General features: G+C 31.4%; 1 protein-coding gene and 1 pseudogene across 8 annotated transcripts; one reads left to right on the top strand and one right to left on the bottom strand.

The window, feature by feature from the left end:
• Nucleotides 1-4997, top strand: LOC140988044 (pentatricopeptide repeat-containing protein At2g34400-like). 8 transcript variants are annotated; one of them, XR_012177271.1, is made up of 6 exons: nucleotides 1-124; nucleotides 255-1190; nucleotides 1314-2290; nucleotides 3746-4024; nucleotides 4353-4575; nucleotides 4762-4997. XR_012177271.1 is itself a non-coding variant. In XM_073456893.1 (3 exons), the coding sequence occupies exons 1-2, from the start codon at nucleotides 301-303 to the stop codon at nucleotides 2287-2289; spliced, it is 1866 nt and encodes a 621-aa protein (XP_073312994.1). In that variant the 5' UTR covers nucleotides 255-300; the 3' UTR covers nucleotide 2290; nucleotides 3746-4281. The 8 variants fall into 8 exon arrangements, 3 of the variants coding, with proteins under 3 accessions (XP_073312994.1, XP_073312997.1, XP_073312996.1); XR_012177272.1 differs by having other exon boundaries at nucleotides 59-76; XR_012177270.1 differs by lacking the exon at nucleotides 1-124 and having other exon boundaries at nucleotides 4353-4439; nucleotides 4522-4575.
• Nucleotides 4998-6236: 1239 nt separating this feature from the next.
• On the bottom strand, nucleotides 6237-7241 carry LOC140987678 (histidine-containing phosphotransfer protein 4-like; annotated as a pseudogene).
• Nucleotides 7242-19000: the final 11759 nt, after the last annotated feature.

Raw genomic sequence — 19000 nt, 5'->3', positions numbered from 1 at the left:
GGATTACTTACTGTTCAAAGGATCAAGAACTATCTAGGTTGGAATTTGAAGCGAGGTAATCAAAAGATGGAACATGGTAAGTCAATAGGCTATATCAAGAGTTGAAAGGGAGCTATTGTTTTTGGTATGTGGTTTGACTATAATCTGCAACATTTTAACAACAGGAGTAGGATTATACAGGAAGCATTACAGTTTGCATCATCGTTCTCAATTGAGTATCACTTCTAAGTTTTTCATTCAATTCTGTATTACAGGAATATTCAGGTTCAAAAAAGATCCATCCGCTGCCGCTGTGCGTGGATGACATTTCGTAGCAAGATTTCCCGCCAATTTGTTGCTCATTCTCTTCATGGAACTTCCAGAGACCTCTTCGATCGACTCTTATTCCTTCTTAAAAGCTGCAAAACAATCAGATTAGTGGAGCAAATACACTCCCAAGTGCTTGTTAACTCCATTCCTATGCCCATGCCAAATTTTTTACTATCTAAAATCATTGACCTCGAAGATTTCAGCTACTCGACCCTTTTCTTCCCTCGAATCCCACTCCCCAACTCGTATGCTTTCAACATCATGATCCGGGGCCTCACCACAACGTGGCAAAGATTCAATCTTGCCTTGGAATTTTTTGATAGGATGAGATTTTCAGGAATAAAGCCCGACAATTTCACGTACCCATTTGTGTTCATTTCTTGTGGTAATCTTTTTGCCTTGAAAATGGGCGGAGCAGCCCACAGTGAGGTTGTGAAAAGTGGGCTGCTTTCAGATTTCCACGTGGCTCATTCTTTGATCACGATGTACTCGCGGTGTAGTGAGCTGAGCTATGCACGGAATGTGTTCGATGAAATGGAAGAAAGGGATTTGGTGTCATGGAATTCCATAATATCCGGGTACTCAAGGTTGGGATTAGCTGCGGATGCGATGGAGATGTTTGAGGAAATGAGGAAGGGAGGATTCGAGCCTGATGAGATGACTTTAGTGAGTGTTCTTGGGGCCTGTGGAGACTTGGGGAACTTGAATTTGGGTAGTTGGATCGAGGAATATGTTATGGCGAGGAGAATGGAACTCAACTCCTTCATTGGGTCTGCTTTAGTTAACTTCTACGGGAAGTGTGGTGATTTGGACTCAGCCATAAGGATTTTTGATTCCATAAAAAGGAAAGAAGTGGTCATTTGGAACGCAATGCTTACTGGGTCGGTCTACAAACTTATTCATTTTATTTTTTTTATTGATGTATTCTTGATCAACGTTTCTCTGTTGCTGCGAGCTTGATGCTTTTTTGTTCCTTTTCCTTTTCTACCTGTGGTTTAAAACAGATATGCACAAAATGGATTGTCGGATTCTACTCTTTCGATGTTCACTGTGATGAAGGAGACAGGGACAAAACCTAATGAAATCACTCTAATTGCGGTTCTCACTGCTTGTGCCTCTATTGGTGCTTTGGAAATTGGAAAACAGGTCGATGAATATGCGTCAAAGAATGGATATGAGCATAACATTTATGTTGCTACAGCTTTAGTTGACATGTATGCAAAGTGCGGGAATTTGGACAACGCATCTCGAGTTTTTGAAAGCATAGCCAAGAAAAACGAGGTCTCTTGGAATGCTATGATCTCTGCGCATGCTTTTCATGGAAGAGCAAAAGATTCCCTTTTACTATTTCATCACATGTTGGAAGAAGGAAAAACTCTCCCAGACGACATCACATTTGTGGGGGTACTTTCTGCTTGCGTTCATTCTAGGATGGTGGATGAAGGGTACCGATTATTTGATTTGATGAGCTCAAAATTTGGGCTGACTCCAAAAGTTGAGCATTACTCATGTATGGTCGACCTTCTATCTCGTGCTGGACGGGTTTATGAGGCTTGGGACTTTATTCAGAAAATGCCACAGAAGCCAGACGAGATTTTATTGGGTGCATTACTTGGTGCATGCCAGAAGCTTAAAAACGTTGATATTGGGGAAAGGGTCATGCGGCTTCTTTTAGAGATAGAGCCTTCGAACTCTGGTAATTATGTTATCTCATCGAAAATATATGCTGACATGAAGAGGTGGGACGATTCTGCTAGGATGAGATTTTTGATGAAACAGAAGGGCGTTACTAAAACTCCAGGATGTAGCTGGATTGAGATGGATGGTCAGCTTCGCGAATTTCATGCTGGTGACTTGTTAGTTGAAGATGCACAACAGATTCACAAAGTTCTTAATATTCTATACGAGGACCTGCTTATGGAAATGGATAATGTGGATGTTGAACTCCAAATTGAATATGCTAATGTCATAAACATATAAGGTACCAAAAGCATTTAACTCCTGTTTTAGTACTTGAAAGATGGCTCTAAAAGCTACTACCATAGACCAACCAGCTTTAGTATTAAGTAGTGTCATTAAACACTTGATCATATCAAGTTACAATGTACTAAATTCAACTCATTGAAATATATATAACTTGTTCGGATCAAATAAGCAGTGTTTGTGTGACTATAGTTTTGATGTATGCTAATCGTGGTGTTATAAGCTATAAGGAGCTGAATTAGGTTCTATGGTTTTTTTTAGCTTTTTTAAAATTAGTTTTGCAAAGTTTACGAGTTTACACAGTCTAAATAGTAAATCCCCTTGATCAATCAAACAAGCAAAATTAAAACAAGTAAATGGATGCAAAAAGAAAAGTAAATGAAAGTGGTAAAGAACAAAGGATTTATGGAGGTTCGACAAAACATGTCTACTCCTCTTTATAGATTATAAAATCCTCAACCGTTGGTTGGATCGTAGATGATCCATGATGGGTTTCTGGAATCCTTAAAAATAATCTTTTCAGTTGGTAGCAAATATGTTTATCTTTCTAAACCTTTGAAAAATGTAACGAACTTAGTTGGCACCTTTTGTACTGTTAATACACAGTTGTAGGGATCTAATTAAGCTTTTTCATGCATCATAATGGTTCGAGGACAGTTCAAGCTTGTATCTGGTGGAGTATCGAGCTTTGAAGCGAACATTGTCAGATTTTGAAATATTGGTATGAGAGCTTTTAATGAGTGATTCTGTTGCCTGTGAAAATTGAGTTATAGGCTACAAAATGTGTCGGTTCTTTTGCTTTGTTGAGTACTGTTACACTAAAATAGTATTTTTTTTTAGTAAACTATAATATATTCATTAATTAGAAGCAAAAGTTACAAATAGCGCGCAAGTGATCCGCACATGAAGAAAGAAAAAAGACAAAAAACCATATCAAGTCAACGACATATATAATTTCAACTTCTCAATAAGTTTGAATCGAGAAATTTTTAAACTCTGCATGCTTCCTTGTCTAGGTAGATTCCCGAATCTTAATCTTGTCCCAACATTTTTCAACCGACTTTTCTAAGCTGTCAAAAATCTATCTACTTCGCTCCAACCATACTGACAAGTAAATACAATGAAGAAACACATGGATTCTTGCCCTGAATTCTCCCAGAATCCTCATCTGGTTAAAGTTAGTGGCCTCTTACCTGATGCTTGACTTATATGGGAGGATTCTGGGTTTATGAATTTGCTGTCAGTATATCAGCTAGAAACAGTTATATTATATTTGAGTAGAAGTGTTTCCGTAACTACTCTGTCTTACTGCTTCAGTATTCATTTATCTGTGTTGTCAATATAAATTTCTAGGTGTGGCGAAGCTTGGATATTACTCTTGCATTGTAAAAGACTGAAAAAAATAATCCTTGTTAATTTTCTTTGTCTATTTTTTTGTTCATGCAAATGGAAGTGAGCATCTCCTCTCTGCAGTACTGATGTATTCCAGAGCTTGAAATAAATGCACTGAGAATATTTTGCTTGCCAGTCAACATTGTTTACATCAATCTTCAATACTGCAGAGGATTCTATATCAAATACTTCATGGTATTTGTTGTTGTCATTCTCATCGTGTACTTCATCGAGACTTGAAGCCCCAAAACTTGCTGATAGTTCAAAGTACCAATTCACTAAAACTTGCAGATTTTGGATTGGCCAGGGCATGTATCCATGCATGATTCTTACACACGAGGTGAATGTTTTAGAACTTGATAGTTGTTATGCTGTTCTTAAATGAGCCTACATCAGTTTTCAACTTCCCTGGATATGATTGTTCATTTATATTTGCTTTATCTACATAGTTTCATCTTTTGAGAATATTCTATTTAGTTATTCTTGTCGATTATACAATTTAAAATGCTTCTACTTGCTTCTTTGTTTTCTCTTATATGAGCTGCTCTTGCCAAGATGCAACCTGTGGTAAACGTGTTCAATTTCGTTTCCTATTGGTCAACTTCTATTCTTAAACTTGATTGACGTAATTTATTATTTATCTAATCTTTTTTTGATCCGTCATGTAGAGTTATGGGCACTCCAAATGAATATGTATGGCCTGGAGTGTCTTCTCTGCCTGATTTTAAATATACATTTCCAAAATGGCCAGCTAAGTGATTGGAGTTGGAGCAATTTTTATTTCATGCTTACAAAATTCAAGGGCACGTAAGTTTTAATTGTTACCTTTCTTTACAGGACCTTGCTACCGTGGTCCCAAATCTTGATGCATCTCGTATTGACCTCCTTTACGTAAGTTCTTTTCCGTTTGAAGATGCAATTAGGTTGATATAAAATTGAGTTTAGATGCAATTAAGTGGCCTTTAAGAGATGATCATTCAGCGAAGTAGCTCATTTTTTCACCTCTTACATAAACTAAACCATAAGAAAGTAAATAGATCAGATAATCTGATCACCAATGACTATTTCCTTTTTCAGAAAATGCTGCACCATGATCCCAGCAATTGATTCACAGCCAAACTTGCACTCAAGCATGGATACTTTAAAGATGTTGGATTGGTTCCCTGATTTGATTAACTTCATCCTGTCTCAAATGTTTAGTGGTATGTGACATCTCTTGAATTTTACTCATGAAGATAGATTTGTGTGACGGTTTATGTTTTCTTCCTTTCGAACTCATTGAATATATGGTTCAATTGATACTGAAGCAGTTTCAAGCACGTCAATTTCACTTTCTCAAATTCCCTTGTGTCATCATGCTATAGTTTTTTCCCCCATTTTTTGTTGTTTCAACTTAAATTATGCTGATCTTAATAGTGTTTTCCTGGGAGGGATTGATCTTGTTTTGTGTTTGAGTTAAGATAAGAGGAGAGTACATTCACTACGAGGGATTTTTTCTTCATGATAGAATGCTATAACCTTGTATGATATTCTTGCTGTTTTCTGATTTTTCTTCTCTAAAAATTTTAGGTTGGAATTTGACCTTATTTTGAAAAATCTCGAATTTTCCAGTTTTTCACCATTTATTTACTAATTGCTTTTAGTGGAGACTGAAGCTGCAAATTTGTCTGAGATTTTGATAGATGATTAAGAAAAATTAAAGATATTTATGCATACAAAATGAAACTAAACATTATATATATTTCCAGTTCGAAGATAATCCTTCTTCATTGAATCGATGTAATTTGATTTTCTGGAACCACATTCATTCTTTGACATCATAATCTCTGTACAAGGTTAGGATATAATTAACGTGCTTCTCTTGCTATCTGAAATTGTGACAAAAACAAATATAAGATTTTTAAAAAAATGTCCTACAAAGGCAGACTCATGATTTTTAGTGGACGGGTGTCTTGTGGTGTGTTAGTAGGTGATGTTAGCATGAAAATTTTTAATTTTATTTAGGGGAACACAGAATTTGATATTTTGGTAATTTGTTTGAGCCTATCGATTTAATGTATTCTGAGGAAGAAACTACAATGAAATCTAAAGAATTTTTATATTTGATCGGATTCATCTTCCATAAAGCGTGTACCCTAATTGTTTTACACGTTTTGTGTGATGAAGCGTTTTTATATAAAAATTTAAAAGACTTGGAGATAGCTCTCGAGCTTTCTTTGTCGCTTTACTTCTTGGAATGCCTTCATGCACCTGCAATAGTTACATGAATTGCATGCCCAACATTAAAAGTTTTTCAGATATTTCTTTTAAATAAAAACTGAAGATTCATTCTGAATCTTATGTGAAATCATGTACCATCTTTTCGAAAGACAAATAATATGTAAAACCCCGTCTAAAATGAAATATCTGAAATATAAGTTGGGTATTTAGTGTGTTAAAAGACAAATCATGATCTTAAATAGATGAACTGGTTAAAGATATGCTACACAATCCCATATGTATGACACAATCGTGCATATGGGTTTTATTTAATATTCAAGTGACCTGCATACAACAAAAGATCCAATGCTTTGGTATATATGATGTATATCACCTGATGGAGTTTAGACTTAATTAGATGTATCATAGATATGAAGATTGAAGCTGACATAAAATACCATGCCTTGCAAAGTTGCCAGCCTCGCAGCATTTTAGAAATTGTGTGCATTCTTTTTTAACCTTCTTTGCTCCTATCCTGCAAGAAAGAAGAACAATCACACTATCTACCCATTTTCCAGAGTATGATTTATGCTTGAATTACCTGGAGCTGCTATCTTTGAATTTATGCATAACGTTGTCTAGTTTTTCAAAGTCAAATGGACCATTATTCCTGTCAAAAAAATATTTCAAAATTGTCTTTACAACCATAATTCTTGTCAAGTAGTTAGGCTTTTATAGTGCAAAATTTGAGAATCACATTCGAGATAAGCTCACGTTGTCAGTTCAATGTTTTTTTTATAAATCGAGCCGAATCCGAGTAGAATAGGTTTACCACCTCTTCTGTAAAAGTAGGATTTTCTTCGTCTTTCAGGTATCCCTAAATCCCGAGTATCAACTTATTATTAGTTTATAGATACATGTGGTTTAACAATATTATTGTATAATAATTATCAATATGATAATGGGTGAGTGTATTTGGGGTAAAAATTGCTTCCAGATATTGTTTTAATGGAGAGTTGAGAAACCTGCTATTACAAATATGAATGAAATAAAATATTAATCATAAGCTTCTTGTAAAATTAATCGAACTGAAATCTGTATCATATTGGTTTGACATGATCAAATAGGGTTTTTCTCATGGAGGCAGCTTGACGTCACAATTGATTTCTCTCCATTTACATTAAAAAGAATTATTTAGTAAAGTGATTTGTTTTAATATATAGATAGATATCTTAAACTTGTGTGATATTTATAAGAGGGACTGATGTATAATTGATGCAAAAGATTCAAGGGGGTGGTCCACATTTATTTGTCTGTTAAAGTTTTACTTTTTGCTCCTCAAAATCATTGTTATCCATAGCAATCCATGTTGTGTAATCGTTGGATTGTTTGTAAATTTTTATGTTGACTTTCAAGTGTAAATATATGCAGTTTTGTAAGAAAAGTAGATACCAAAAGAATCTTAAATGATGGGTGCTTTGGCTCCTAATCCATAAGCTATTTTAGAGAGAATTGGAAGGAACAAGGGAATGAAATAGACCCAAAAGAATTAATATTTTTTCTCTTTTATCTTCTTAATCCCACTGTAAAAGTTATAAAAATAAAAATTCATGTCTATAAAAAAAATTTTATTTATCGTTTTTCTTGTGTATACATATAATCTATTTCATTATCTTAATCAAAATATATCTTCACTTTATAATTTGTGTACATTAAAGATGCATAAGTCCATTTTGTAGTTTTTCATTACCTGGACTTAGAATTAAATTTGAAATCAAGAAAAAAAATTGAGAAAATGTAAAACACTAAGTGTATGAATTTTCACTTTGTGCAGTGACAACATAATATGAGTCAACTAATTATACCAAGTGATATACTTATGTATATGGGTTTCATTCAACTTAGCCTATTATATTATTTCTATTAACTTGCTTTGTTCTTCATTTTTTTACTTCACTAACTTTGCAGTGTATCTCATTCAAACATTAGTTTTTGATTTTTTTTAGTAAACTAGAAATTTTCAAAATATTCATTTTTTTTATTTCTAATGTTATAAACAAATCCCAATAACGATTTAACATTTAACAAATCATAAATTCCCAAATTAATAGGCTAAATTCGAAATATTATCTAATTAAATTTCGAAAATTAGCTTAATACCTCCAATCGGCTCCGATATAGCACCTACAATCAATAATCCAATATATATTAATTATTGGAACTCAATTGAATTAAAATGCCCAAATTTCGAAACCTAAAATCTGAATTATACCTCAATACATATACCAAAATGAAGATTACGACCCAGAGAACAAAAGCCCTCAATAAATTTTCGAACTCCGGCGACGTACGACGAAGATTTCACGGCGAAAGAGACGGCGGGTTTCCGACGGGTTTTCGGACGACGCGATTTTTTCTAGCAAAAGTGGTATCAATGGATAGCTCTCGTCACGGGCTTTCCGAATATATATTTACTTTAATTTTTGGACAAACGGAGTGGCCACAATCGATGACTAAAATTTCGAAATTAAAGAAGGAAGAAAACGAAGCTTCGGCCGATGGAGAGAGAAGAAGATTCACGATTATCATTTCAAATTTTTTTTTTATTTAACTTATTCCTAAATGGGCTGGGCTTTGGGGTTTTCATTTGGGCTGGACTCTCACATATATATTTTTAAGTTTACAAAAAGCTGTAACTGTTTTGTCAATATATATCCCTTATAAAAGAGTGGGTCTCATGTGAGACCGTCTCATGGATCTTAATCTGTGAGACGGGTCAACTCTACACATATCCACAATAAAAAGTAATACTCTTAGCATAATAAGTAATACTTTTTCATGGATGAATCAAATAAGAGATCCGTCTCACAAATACGATCCGTGAGACCGTCTCACACAAGTTTTTACCCTTATTAAAAATACTCCTTCGTTAATTGCAAGAATATCTCATAAAGTAATTGTTATAGTTTCTAGCCTTTAAAAAGAGAAAAAATAGATAAAATTAATACAAATATATTTATGCAATTTTATATCGTTAAATTTTAGTAATAAACCAAGGCTTTGAAAATTATTAGTCGACTTTCCTTTTTATAAAGAAATATAGATAGAATAAATACCCACGAAATATTTATTAGGATTATCTATATTTATATCTGATAATTCTTGTATCATTTTGTAAATGTAATTAAATGTCTAACCTTTTTCATGACACCAACCTTGGTAAAACAAAAATAACATTAGTTTAATTATTTGACTTCATTAGTTTAATTATTCGTTTTAAAATAATTAATCTTAATTAACGTAAAATAAAAGATATTTAACATCATTTCCTTATAAAAATTATGTTTTTTGTGAAAAAAATATTTTCATTTTATTTACAAGCAAATAAAACCAAAGAATTTTGGTATTTAATCTTCTGCAAATTAACTTTTTTGTGAAAAAAACTACAAATTAAGTTTTTTGTGAAAAAATTTTGTTCAATTCATCTACAAGAAAATAGAAATCAAATAATTTTAGAGTTTCAGCTTTTTTGGCAACTTGATCATTATCTAGCATAAATGTAGTTTGACAATTTTGTCCTGATCATAATAACTGATTTTACAAAAATATCCTTACTAAATTTCTCTTGTATGTACAAACTAAGAACAAAGTTGACAATACACAGTAAAAAAACTTTGACCTTGGTTCACACTTTTATAATATGTATAGATAATAGTATCCACTCTTACCAACTTCAATCTTTATAAGTCGATATTAGTAATTTTTAGGTAATAGAAAATTATTTAGTTTTATATTCGGTATTTTTTTTAATTGTGTAATTTTTTATGTCCTAACTAATTCATTTTTATAATTTTTATAGAATTTTTATAGTCAAGATTAGAAGTTTTGCACACATAAAATATACATATAAAATTAATACATTTTCAAATATTAATATTGAAGTGTCAAATAAATGTATTGAAGCATCATTTAAGAACTTTTAGAAAAAAATATACATCATAATTCAGATTTAAATATTAACATGCTAATAAATAATTGTGATGAATATCTTAATAAACAAATGGTGGTAGTCCAAAAATATTAAATATGATTATTGTAAATTAATTTTTCTTAATTAATTAGAAAAGTTTTAGCATATATGCTTAATTAATTAGAATGTTTTCAATATAGTATATTGATAATTGTTTTATTTTATGAGTTAGTGATTGAGTCTTTATGAACATTTTTTTGAATTTTTTTTTCATGTTTTTAGTTCTAATAACGATGTCTTATGATTTAAAATACTAAATAAAACAAATTATCAAAAAAATTAATCAGAAAATTCAAGAATATGTGGTTTCTCAATTAGTTTGATTGACATGTTATTTAATTTGCTGATTTAATAGATGTTAAATCAGCAATAACTGAGTTTGACAAGAATTCTTGTAGAATAAAACACAATTACAATAAATTACTTGATTGTATTTGTAATGAAATATTGTATATTTCGTATATGTTTGATTTATTTCATTTATAAATTGAAATTTTATATATTATGATATAAGATTTGTTATGCATCTTAACATCGATAAATTCACCAAAAATTTATTGATTTATATTTAACTCTCGCTATCACGTTTCGCCCCAAACTTTGTATATTTGTTTGCTTGAATTTATTGTTCCTCATTTTTTCAAAACCCATAATCTGTCAAACATGAAAATGAATATTAATTTTAAAAAATGATAATACTTATATATTGCAATAAATGTGTTTATCGCTCACGATACTGATACAAATAACTTAAAAATAATATGTTGACCAACATATTGTCAGGAATCCCACAACACAATTAAAATGTCAAGTTTGATACTCAATTTTAGCTACTGCCCAAATATCTCAACAACCCATAATTTGTGGACAAAATAGTAACATCAAAAATTTTAAATCAAGATGATATTCTCCTCTTTAAATGAGGAATTCATGATTGAAAATCGATAATATTAAATATATAGATATTTAATATAAACTCGTGCGAGCTCGTTTAGGCCCATTTTAAATAAATTGAAAATTTTCAACCAACTCATTTAAATTTTTTGGCGCTGTGGGCCAAACCGACAGACTCAATATAACGACTCTAATTACAATGATCTTTTACCGTGTTTTATTCAAGTAATTTATAAATATAAACCACAAAAAAATGTTGGTTGCCAAAATTTTTTTATTTAAGCACATAAGTTCTAGCAAACAATCACAAGTAAAGAGATTGAAAATTTTAAATTTTTTTAAAAAAATGTATATCACAATAAATTTTTTGACCATATTTTGCTAAAGTAATTTATAAATATAGAACATAAAAATTTATAAAGAATAAAAAAACAAATTAAATATCGAAAATCAAAACACATGATATTGTTGGTACATTTTTTAATATATAATTTAACACAAAAAAATCATATGAGACAGTCTCACGGGTCAATTTTATGAGACATATATCTTATTTAGTTCACACATGATAAAATATTATTTTTTATGCCAAAAGTACTATTTTTATTGTAAATATGAGCAGAATTTACTAGTTTTACGAATAAAATCAGTGAAAAGGTCTCAAAAAAAACATATTCTTAATTTAAGCATACAATTTCTGGTTAATAGGCACAAGTAGATTAAAAGGAGTGGAAAAATATAATCTCCAAAAACCGTTGATTGCAAATTTTTTTTAAAACACTCAATTTCTAGCAAACGTTACAACGAAAGAGATTACAGATTAGAAAATTGTAACTCTAAAAAATCATATAAAATAAAAAGATTATAAAATTATAATCTCTAAAAAAAATACATATTACAATGATCTTTACCATGTTTTATTGAAGTAATTTATAAATGTGAACCCAAAAAATGTTGGTTGCAATTTTTTGTAAACGCATAAGTTATAGCCAACGTCAAAAAAGGGATTACAAATTAGAAAATTTGAAACTCTAAAAAATACATGTAACAATGATTTTTTACTATGTTTTATTCTAGTAATTCATAAATATAAACCACAAAAAATGTTTGTTGCAAATAGCTTTATTTAAATACACAAGTTTTAGCCTTATTTTAAAAATAATCAATGTAAATGAAGTTAAAGTGTGATGACAAACCAAATAAACAATGCACGAACTAATTAATGATGACATGTAAAAAACAATTATGAATACACCAAAGAAAATTCACAAATCAACAATGAACTATTCCTAAACTTTAATTTAATTAATTTAATTTATATAATGAAAAGATAAATAAAAAATATAAATCATTGGATAAAAAATAACAGATTATAATGTGAGTAGACATAAAAAAAGACCAAGTACTAATTTACATAATGAAAAAATAAATAAATAAATCGAAATCATTGGATAAAAAATAACATATAAAGTGGGTAGACGTAACAAGGACAAAATACTAATAATCACTCATATTTAAAAAGTTGAAAAAAATAGACACATTTAAAGCAAACAATTAATAAGGAAATAAATTGAAATTTACATATAAAGTCACACACACAGAGAGATATATATATCACAAATTTTTGTGTCCATATCAAATGAAAAATATAATAAATCTATTTTCTAAAACTAAATGATTCTGAGTCTTCGATTTGATGTATGAAATACAAACTCAAGTAGAAACTAATTAATCTAGGATGAAAAAGAAGGCAAATTGGAAAAGTAACATGAATAATCGACTATGTCACTAAGAAGTAAGAACAAAAAAAACAACTTTGCAACTGAAAAGGAACAATAAATTTAAAGGATCTTTATTGAAGGAATTTCCAAAAGCAACTGGAAACAGAAATTGAAATTAAAATGCTGCTGGAATTTGTTAATTTTGTAGAGAATATTTGTTGAAATGAGTTATTGTTGTTGATGATTGAGTGATCATTCTTCTTAAGGGTGTCAAAAATTAATCCGACCCAAACTGCTCCAAAAAATACAAGGTTAAGGGTTTTTGGATTCAGGTCAAATCAGATCGGACTTGGAAATTTTTTTTGGGTTGGGTTCGGGTTCAGGTTAACCTGAAATAAGAATCAAATCACCCGTCAACCTTAACTAACCCGATCAGTTTTTATAGAAAAATTTTAAAGCTAAAATTTTCAGATGTTTGTATTTTTTTATTATTTGAAAGTTATTTGTTTTACTAATATATTTTTTAGAAATTACTGAGATTAAATTGAATGATTTGACTGAAAATATTATGAATTTATTCATAAATGAAGATGTGAAATCAAATACTACTGCAACATATTATTGATATTTCTAACGTTGTTAAATTTCTATTCACACCTGACATTAAAAAAAAAGTAAGTTATTTAAAGTTCATAAATTAAGGTTTTTTAAAAAGCTTTCAAATTTTAATTTTTTATTTATTTTACGTTGTTTCAGAGTTTGACGAATAAAAAAAGGTGCAAAAAATAGTGAAGTAGAGCTTGAAACTTGGAAATTACTCCATGATACTCAAAGAATTTTTTATTTTATATTGATGATCGTGATGTTTCAAAGTTTTCTTTTCTTTTGTTGATTAATTAATAGTTTTTGTTGAAAAATTATTTAAAAATGTAAAAAATATTTGTGTTGAAAATGTGAATGTTGAATGTTGAAAATTAGGTAAAATTAGGTGTTGAATATTGAAAATTAGTGTGTGATGATGTAGGTAATGATGTATTTTATTTTTGGATTATTTGTAAAAATTTTCTATAAATAGATCTCTCATTTGTGAAGAAAATCACAATTGAGTTGAGAGAAAAATATTATAAAGTGTGTAGTGTGATAATTTTGAGAGTTTGAGATTTTTACTTTTTTACCGTAAATTTTTACTTTTTCACAACACGTTATCAGCACGAAGCTCTAAAAGTCCTCCATATTTTTCCAAGCTCCGAACAGAAGAAAAAGGTAACAAAAGTAATAATATTTATTTTACTGTTATTTATTTATTGTTTATATATGTAATATATAATATAATGTTATTGTTAGAAATAATAAAAATAATTTTTTCAAAAACTTGTTATAAATCCTGGGAGGATGTTAAGACGACATCCCACACTCCCGGTAAGGGATACGACAAGTATAAAAGCCTATAAGGTTTTTTAAACAAAATAACTTATGACACCTAATTATAATAATGTGATATGATATACATAATTATTTAAATATGACTAATATTATATACACCATATTATTACCATAAAATTATACAAATACATACATTTATTTTCTTATACACCAACGGTAATAAACGGTAACAAAACGGCTAGTTTTTGCTCTATAAATACAATCTCACAAATACATTCAATCACTCCAACTTTCTCTTCTTCTCTAAAAATTATTCTTCATCAAATTTTCGAAGAAAAAAAGAAGATGGCTTTCACGAGGTTATTTTTAATTATTTTGGTTATCATACTCACCAGTCTTGTATTTATCGGAGAATATCCTCCTCGTGTGTTTTCTTTATTTTTACGAATACTTGTACTTGTTGTTTATCCATTACTTTGTATTGCAATATTCATTAACTAATAAAATGCATCGTAATTTTTAGTACCACCATGGCAAACTTGCCAAAGCTCGAATTCATCGCTCTTGATATTACTGGGAAAAACTATATGCCATGGACTCTTGATGTAGAAATGCATCTTGAGTCATTGGGTCTAAGCGAGACCATTAAAGAAAATGGTATATCTTCATCACAAGAAAAAGCAAAAGCTATAATATTTTTACGACGACACCTTGATGAAGGCTTAAAATGTGAATATCTCATCGAAAAAGATCTCATGGCTCTGTGGAAAGGATTAAAAGAGAGATTTGAACATATAAGGGAAGTTATACTTCCGACCGCCCGTGATGAATGGAATATGTTAAGATTCCAAGACTTTAAAAAAGTCAGTGATTACAATTCAGCGATGTATAGAATAATCTCGCAGTTAAAATTTTGTGGACATGAGGTTACAGAATCGGAAATGCTTGAAAAAACATTTTCCACGTTTCACGCATCAAATATAACACTACAGCAACAATATAGAGTGCGTGGATTTGCGAGATATTCTGAACTCATCGCCTGTCTTCTTGTGGCGGAAAAGAACAACGAGCTATTAATGAGAAATCATCAGTCCCGACCCACTGGATCAACAGCATTTCCAGAAGTAAATGCTGTAAGCAAAAATGAATTTAAACCTGGAAACCAAAATCAAATTCAAAGACAAGGTTTTGGTCGAGGTCGAGGTCGAGGTCGAGGTCGTGGACGTGGACGTGGACGAGGAAGTGGTCGTGGTCGTGGACGCGGCCGTGGTTTTGAAAATAATCGAGATAGTTATTTCTATAACTCATCTCAAAATAACGTCCCAAACCATCCACAGAAAAGGCATCAAGAAAACATGAGTGTTAATGAAAATCACTCGAAAAGATTTGAAAGTTCTTGTTTCAGATGCGGTACTCCAGGACATTGGTCTCGTATTTGTCGAGCCCCTGAGCATCTTTGCAAACTTTATAAAGAATCGATAAAGGGGAAAGAAAAGGAGACCAACTTCACTGAGCGAAGTGACCGTTTGAGTGATTCAACTCATTTTGATGCTGCTGATTTTATGAATGATTTCTCTGGAAATGATCAATATGTTGGTGGGATAGAAATGAACAATATTGATGCTGCAGATTTTCTCAATGATTTCTCTGAAAATGAACAATATAGTGGTAGAATATAAATGTACAATAATTTATTTTTCATGTATTTATATGATAATGTTTTATTGTACAATTATGATATGTGTTATATTTAAATATGTATTGTCATTAATTTTTTTTCATTGCATATTTTTTGAAGTTCAAATATGGAAAATGCTATGAGCAAAGCTGAAGTTTGCATACCCGATAGTGGTACAACGCACACTATCCTCCGAGATAAAAGATATTTCTTGGAACTAAAACCAACAAAAACAACGGTGAATACAATATCAGGTCCTGTAGACTTGATTAAAGGATGTGGTAAAGCACAATTTTTGTTACCTAATGGTACAAAATTTTTGATCAATGATGCTTTATATTCACCACAATCGAAAAGAAATTTGTTGAGTTTTAATGATATATATTCCCATGGGTATGATACTCAAACAATGAATGAAGGGAATGAGAAATATATGTGTCTTACCACATATAAATCAGGAAAGAAATATGTGATTGAAAAACTACCAATGCTCCCTACTGGATTGCATTATACACATATACGTCCCATTGAATCAAACATGGTAATTGATAATTCTTCAATATTAACCAATTGGCATGATCGATTAGGACATCCTGGTTCAACAATGATGCGAAGAATTATAGAAAATACACATGGTCATCCATTGAAAGACCAGAAGATCTTTCAGAATAATAAGTTTCAATGTAAAGCATGTTCTCTTGGAAAACTTATTATAAGACCATCACCAGCCAAAATCCAAACTGAATCACCAATGTTTCTTGAACGTATTCAGGGTGATATTTGTGGACCAATCCATCCACCATGTGGACCATTCAGATACTTTATGGTATTGATTGATGCCTCCAGCAGATGGTCACATGTATGTTTATTGTCAACTCGAAATGTTGCATTTGCAAGATTACTTGCTCAAATAATAAAATTGAGGAATCAATTTCCCGATTATACAATCAAGAAAATTAGACTTGATAATGCTGGTGAATTTACTTCCCAGACTTTCAATGATTATTGTATGTCTATGGGAATCATTGTTGAGCATCCTGTTGCTCATGTACATACTCAAAATGGATTGGCTGAATCATTGATTAAACGTCTGCAAATGATTGCTAGACCAATGATTATGAAAACAAAGCTCCCTATTTCTATATGGGGACATGCAATTTTACATGCTGCTTCATTAATTCGCATCAGACCAAGTGCATATCATAAATACTCCCCATTGCAGCTTGCATTTGGTAAAGAACCAGACATTTCTCATCTGAGAATTTTTGGATGTATGGTGTATGTGCCTATTGCACCACCTCAACGAAAGAAAATGGGACCTCAAAGAAAGATTGGAATTTATATTGGTTATGATAGTCCATCGATCATTCGATATCTTGAACCACAGACAGGCGACGTGTTCACAGCACGTTTTGCTGATTGTCATTTTAATGAGGAAATCTTCCCAATGTTAGGGGGAGAACAGAAACATACCGAAAAAGAAATTACATGGTATGTATCATCATTGTTACATCTGGATCCAAGAACAAAACAATGTGAAAAAGATGTACAGCAAATTGTGCACTTGCAAAGAATAGCAAATCAAATACCAGATGCATTTGCAGACACAAAAGGGGTAACTAAATCATATATACATGCTGCAAATGCCCCTGCTCGAATTGAAATTCCGAAGAAACAAATTGAAGATAGTCATGATGTCATTAAACGCCTGAAGCGTGGAAGGCCAGTTGGTTCCAAGGATAAAAATCCTCGAAAAAGAAAATTCATAGAGAAACACAATGATCACAAAATAGAGAATGATGTTCCTGAAGAAACACATAATGATCACAAAATAGAGAATGATGTTCCTGAAGAAACACATGATGATGAAAATGTTTTGTCAGAACCACAAACTGACGAGAATCATGAAATCTCTATCAATTATATTAATACTGGAAAAATATGGAACCGAAAAGATATAGAAGAAATTGATGATATATTTTCTTATAATGTGGCAATCGACATCATAAATGATAATGAAGATCATGAACCAAAATCTTTTGGTGAATGTAAAAATCGGCAGGATTGGATAAAATGGAAAGATGCCATCCAGGTTGAATTGGATTCGCTAAATAAACGTAATGTTTTTGGACCTATAGTCCTTACACCTGAAGGTGTAAAACCTGTTGGATACAAATGGGTTTTTATTCGAAAGCGAAATGAGAAAAATGAAATAGTAAGATATAAAGCTCGACTTGTTGCACAAGGTTTTTCTCAAAGGCCTGGAATTGATTATGAAGAAACGTATTCTCCTGTGATGGATGCAATTACGTTTCGGTATTTGATTAGCTTGGCAGTATCTGAAAATTTAGAAATGCGTCTTATGGATGTTGTTACAGCCTACTTATATGGATCACTTGATAGTAATATATATATGAAAATCCCTGAAGGATTTAAGATGCCTGAAGCACAAAGTTCAAAACCCAGAGAATGTTATTCTGTGAAATTACTAAGATCATTATATGGGTTGAAGCAATCCGGCAGAATGTGGTATAATAGGCTAAGTGATCACTTGATGAAAAAGGGATATGTAAATAATTCAATATGCCCTTGTGTTTTCATTAAGAAAACAACATCCGGATGCGTAATTATTGCTGTATATGTTGATGATTTAAACATCATTGGAACAAATAAGGAAATTCAAGAAGTTGTGTCATACTTGAAAGAAGAATTTGAAATGAAGGATCTTGGAAAAACCAAGTATTGTCTGGGTTTACAAATTGAACAAAAAGAATGTGGAATATTTGTTCACCAGACAAATTATACAGAAAAGATCCTTAAACGTTTTAATATGGACAAATCAAATCCTTTAAGTACTCCAATGGTTGTTAGATCATTAAACATAGAAAAGGATCCATTCCGTCCATGTGAAGATGATGAAGATATTCTTGGTCCAGAAGTACCATATCTAAGTGCTATCGGTGCCCTTATGTATCTTACAAATTGTACAAGGCCTGATATATCTTTTGCCGTAAATTTATTGGCAAGATTTAGCACATATCCAACAAAGAGACATTGGAACGGAATTAAACATATATTCCGTTATCTACGAGGAACGACAGACTTGGGACTTTTGTATTCAAAAGATGCTAATCCAAGTATAATTGGTTATGCCGATGCTGGATACTTATCTGATCCACACAAAGCACGTTCTCAAACTGGATATGTATTTACTCGTGGAGGCACTGCAATTTCTTGGCGTTCACAGAAACAAACACTTGTAACAACTTCATCAAATCATGCCGAGATTATTGCACTACATGAAGCAAGCCGTGAATGTGTGTGGTTAAAATCAATGACTCAACATATCCAAATCTCATGCGGATTATCATTCGACGAGAAGCCTGTGATACTATATGAAGATAATGCTGC

This window comes from Primulina huaijiensis, chromosome 11 (genome assembly GCF_012295235.1).
Source record: "Primulina huaijiensis isolate GDHJ02 chromosome 11, ASM1229523v2, whole genome shotgun sequence".
Taxonomy (NCBI): domain Eukaryota; kingdom Viridiplantae; phylum Streptophyta; class Magnoliopsida; order Lamiales; family Gesneriaceae; genus Primulina; species Primulina huaijiensis.
Note: the sequence above shows the minus strand (reverse complement) of the source record. Positions and strands in the feature narration are given on the sequence as shown.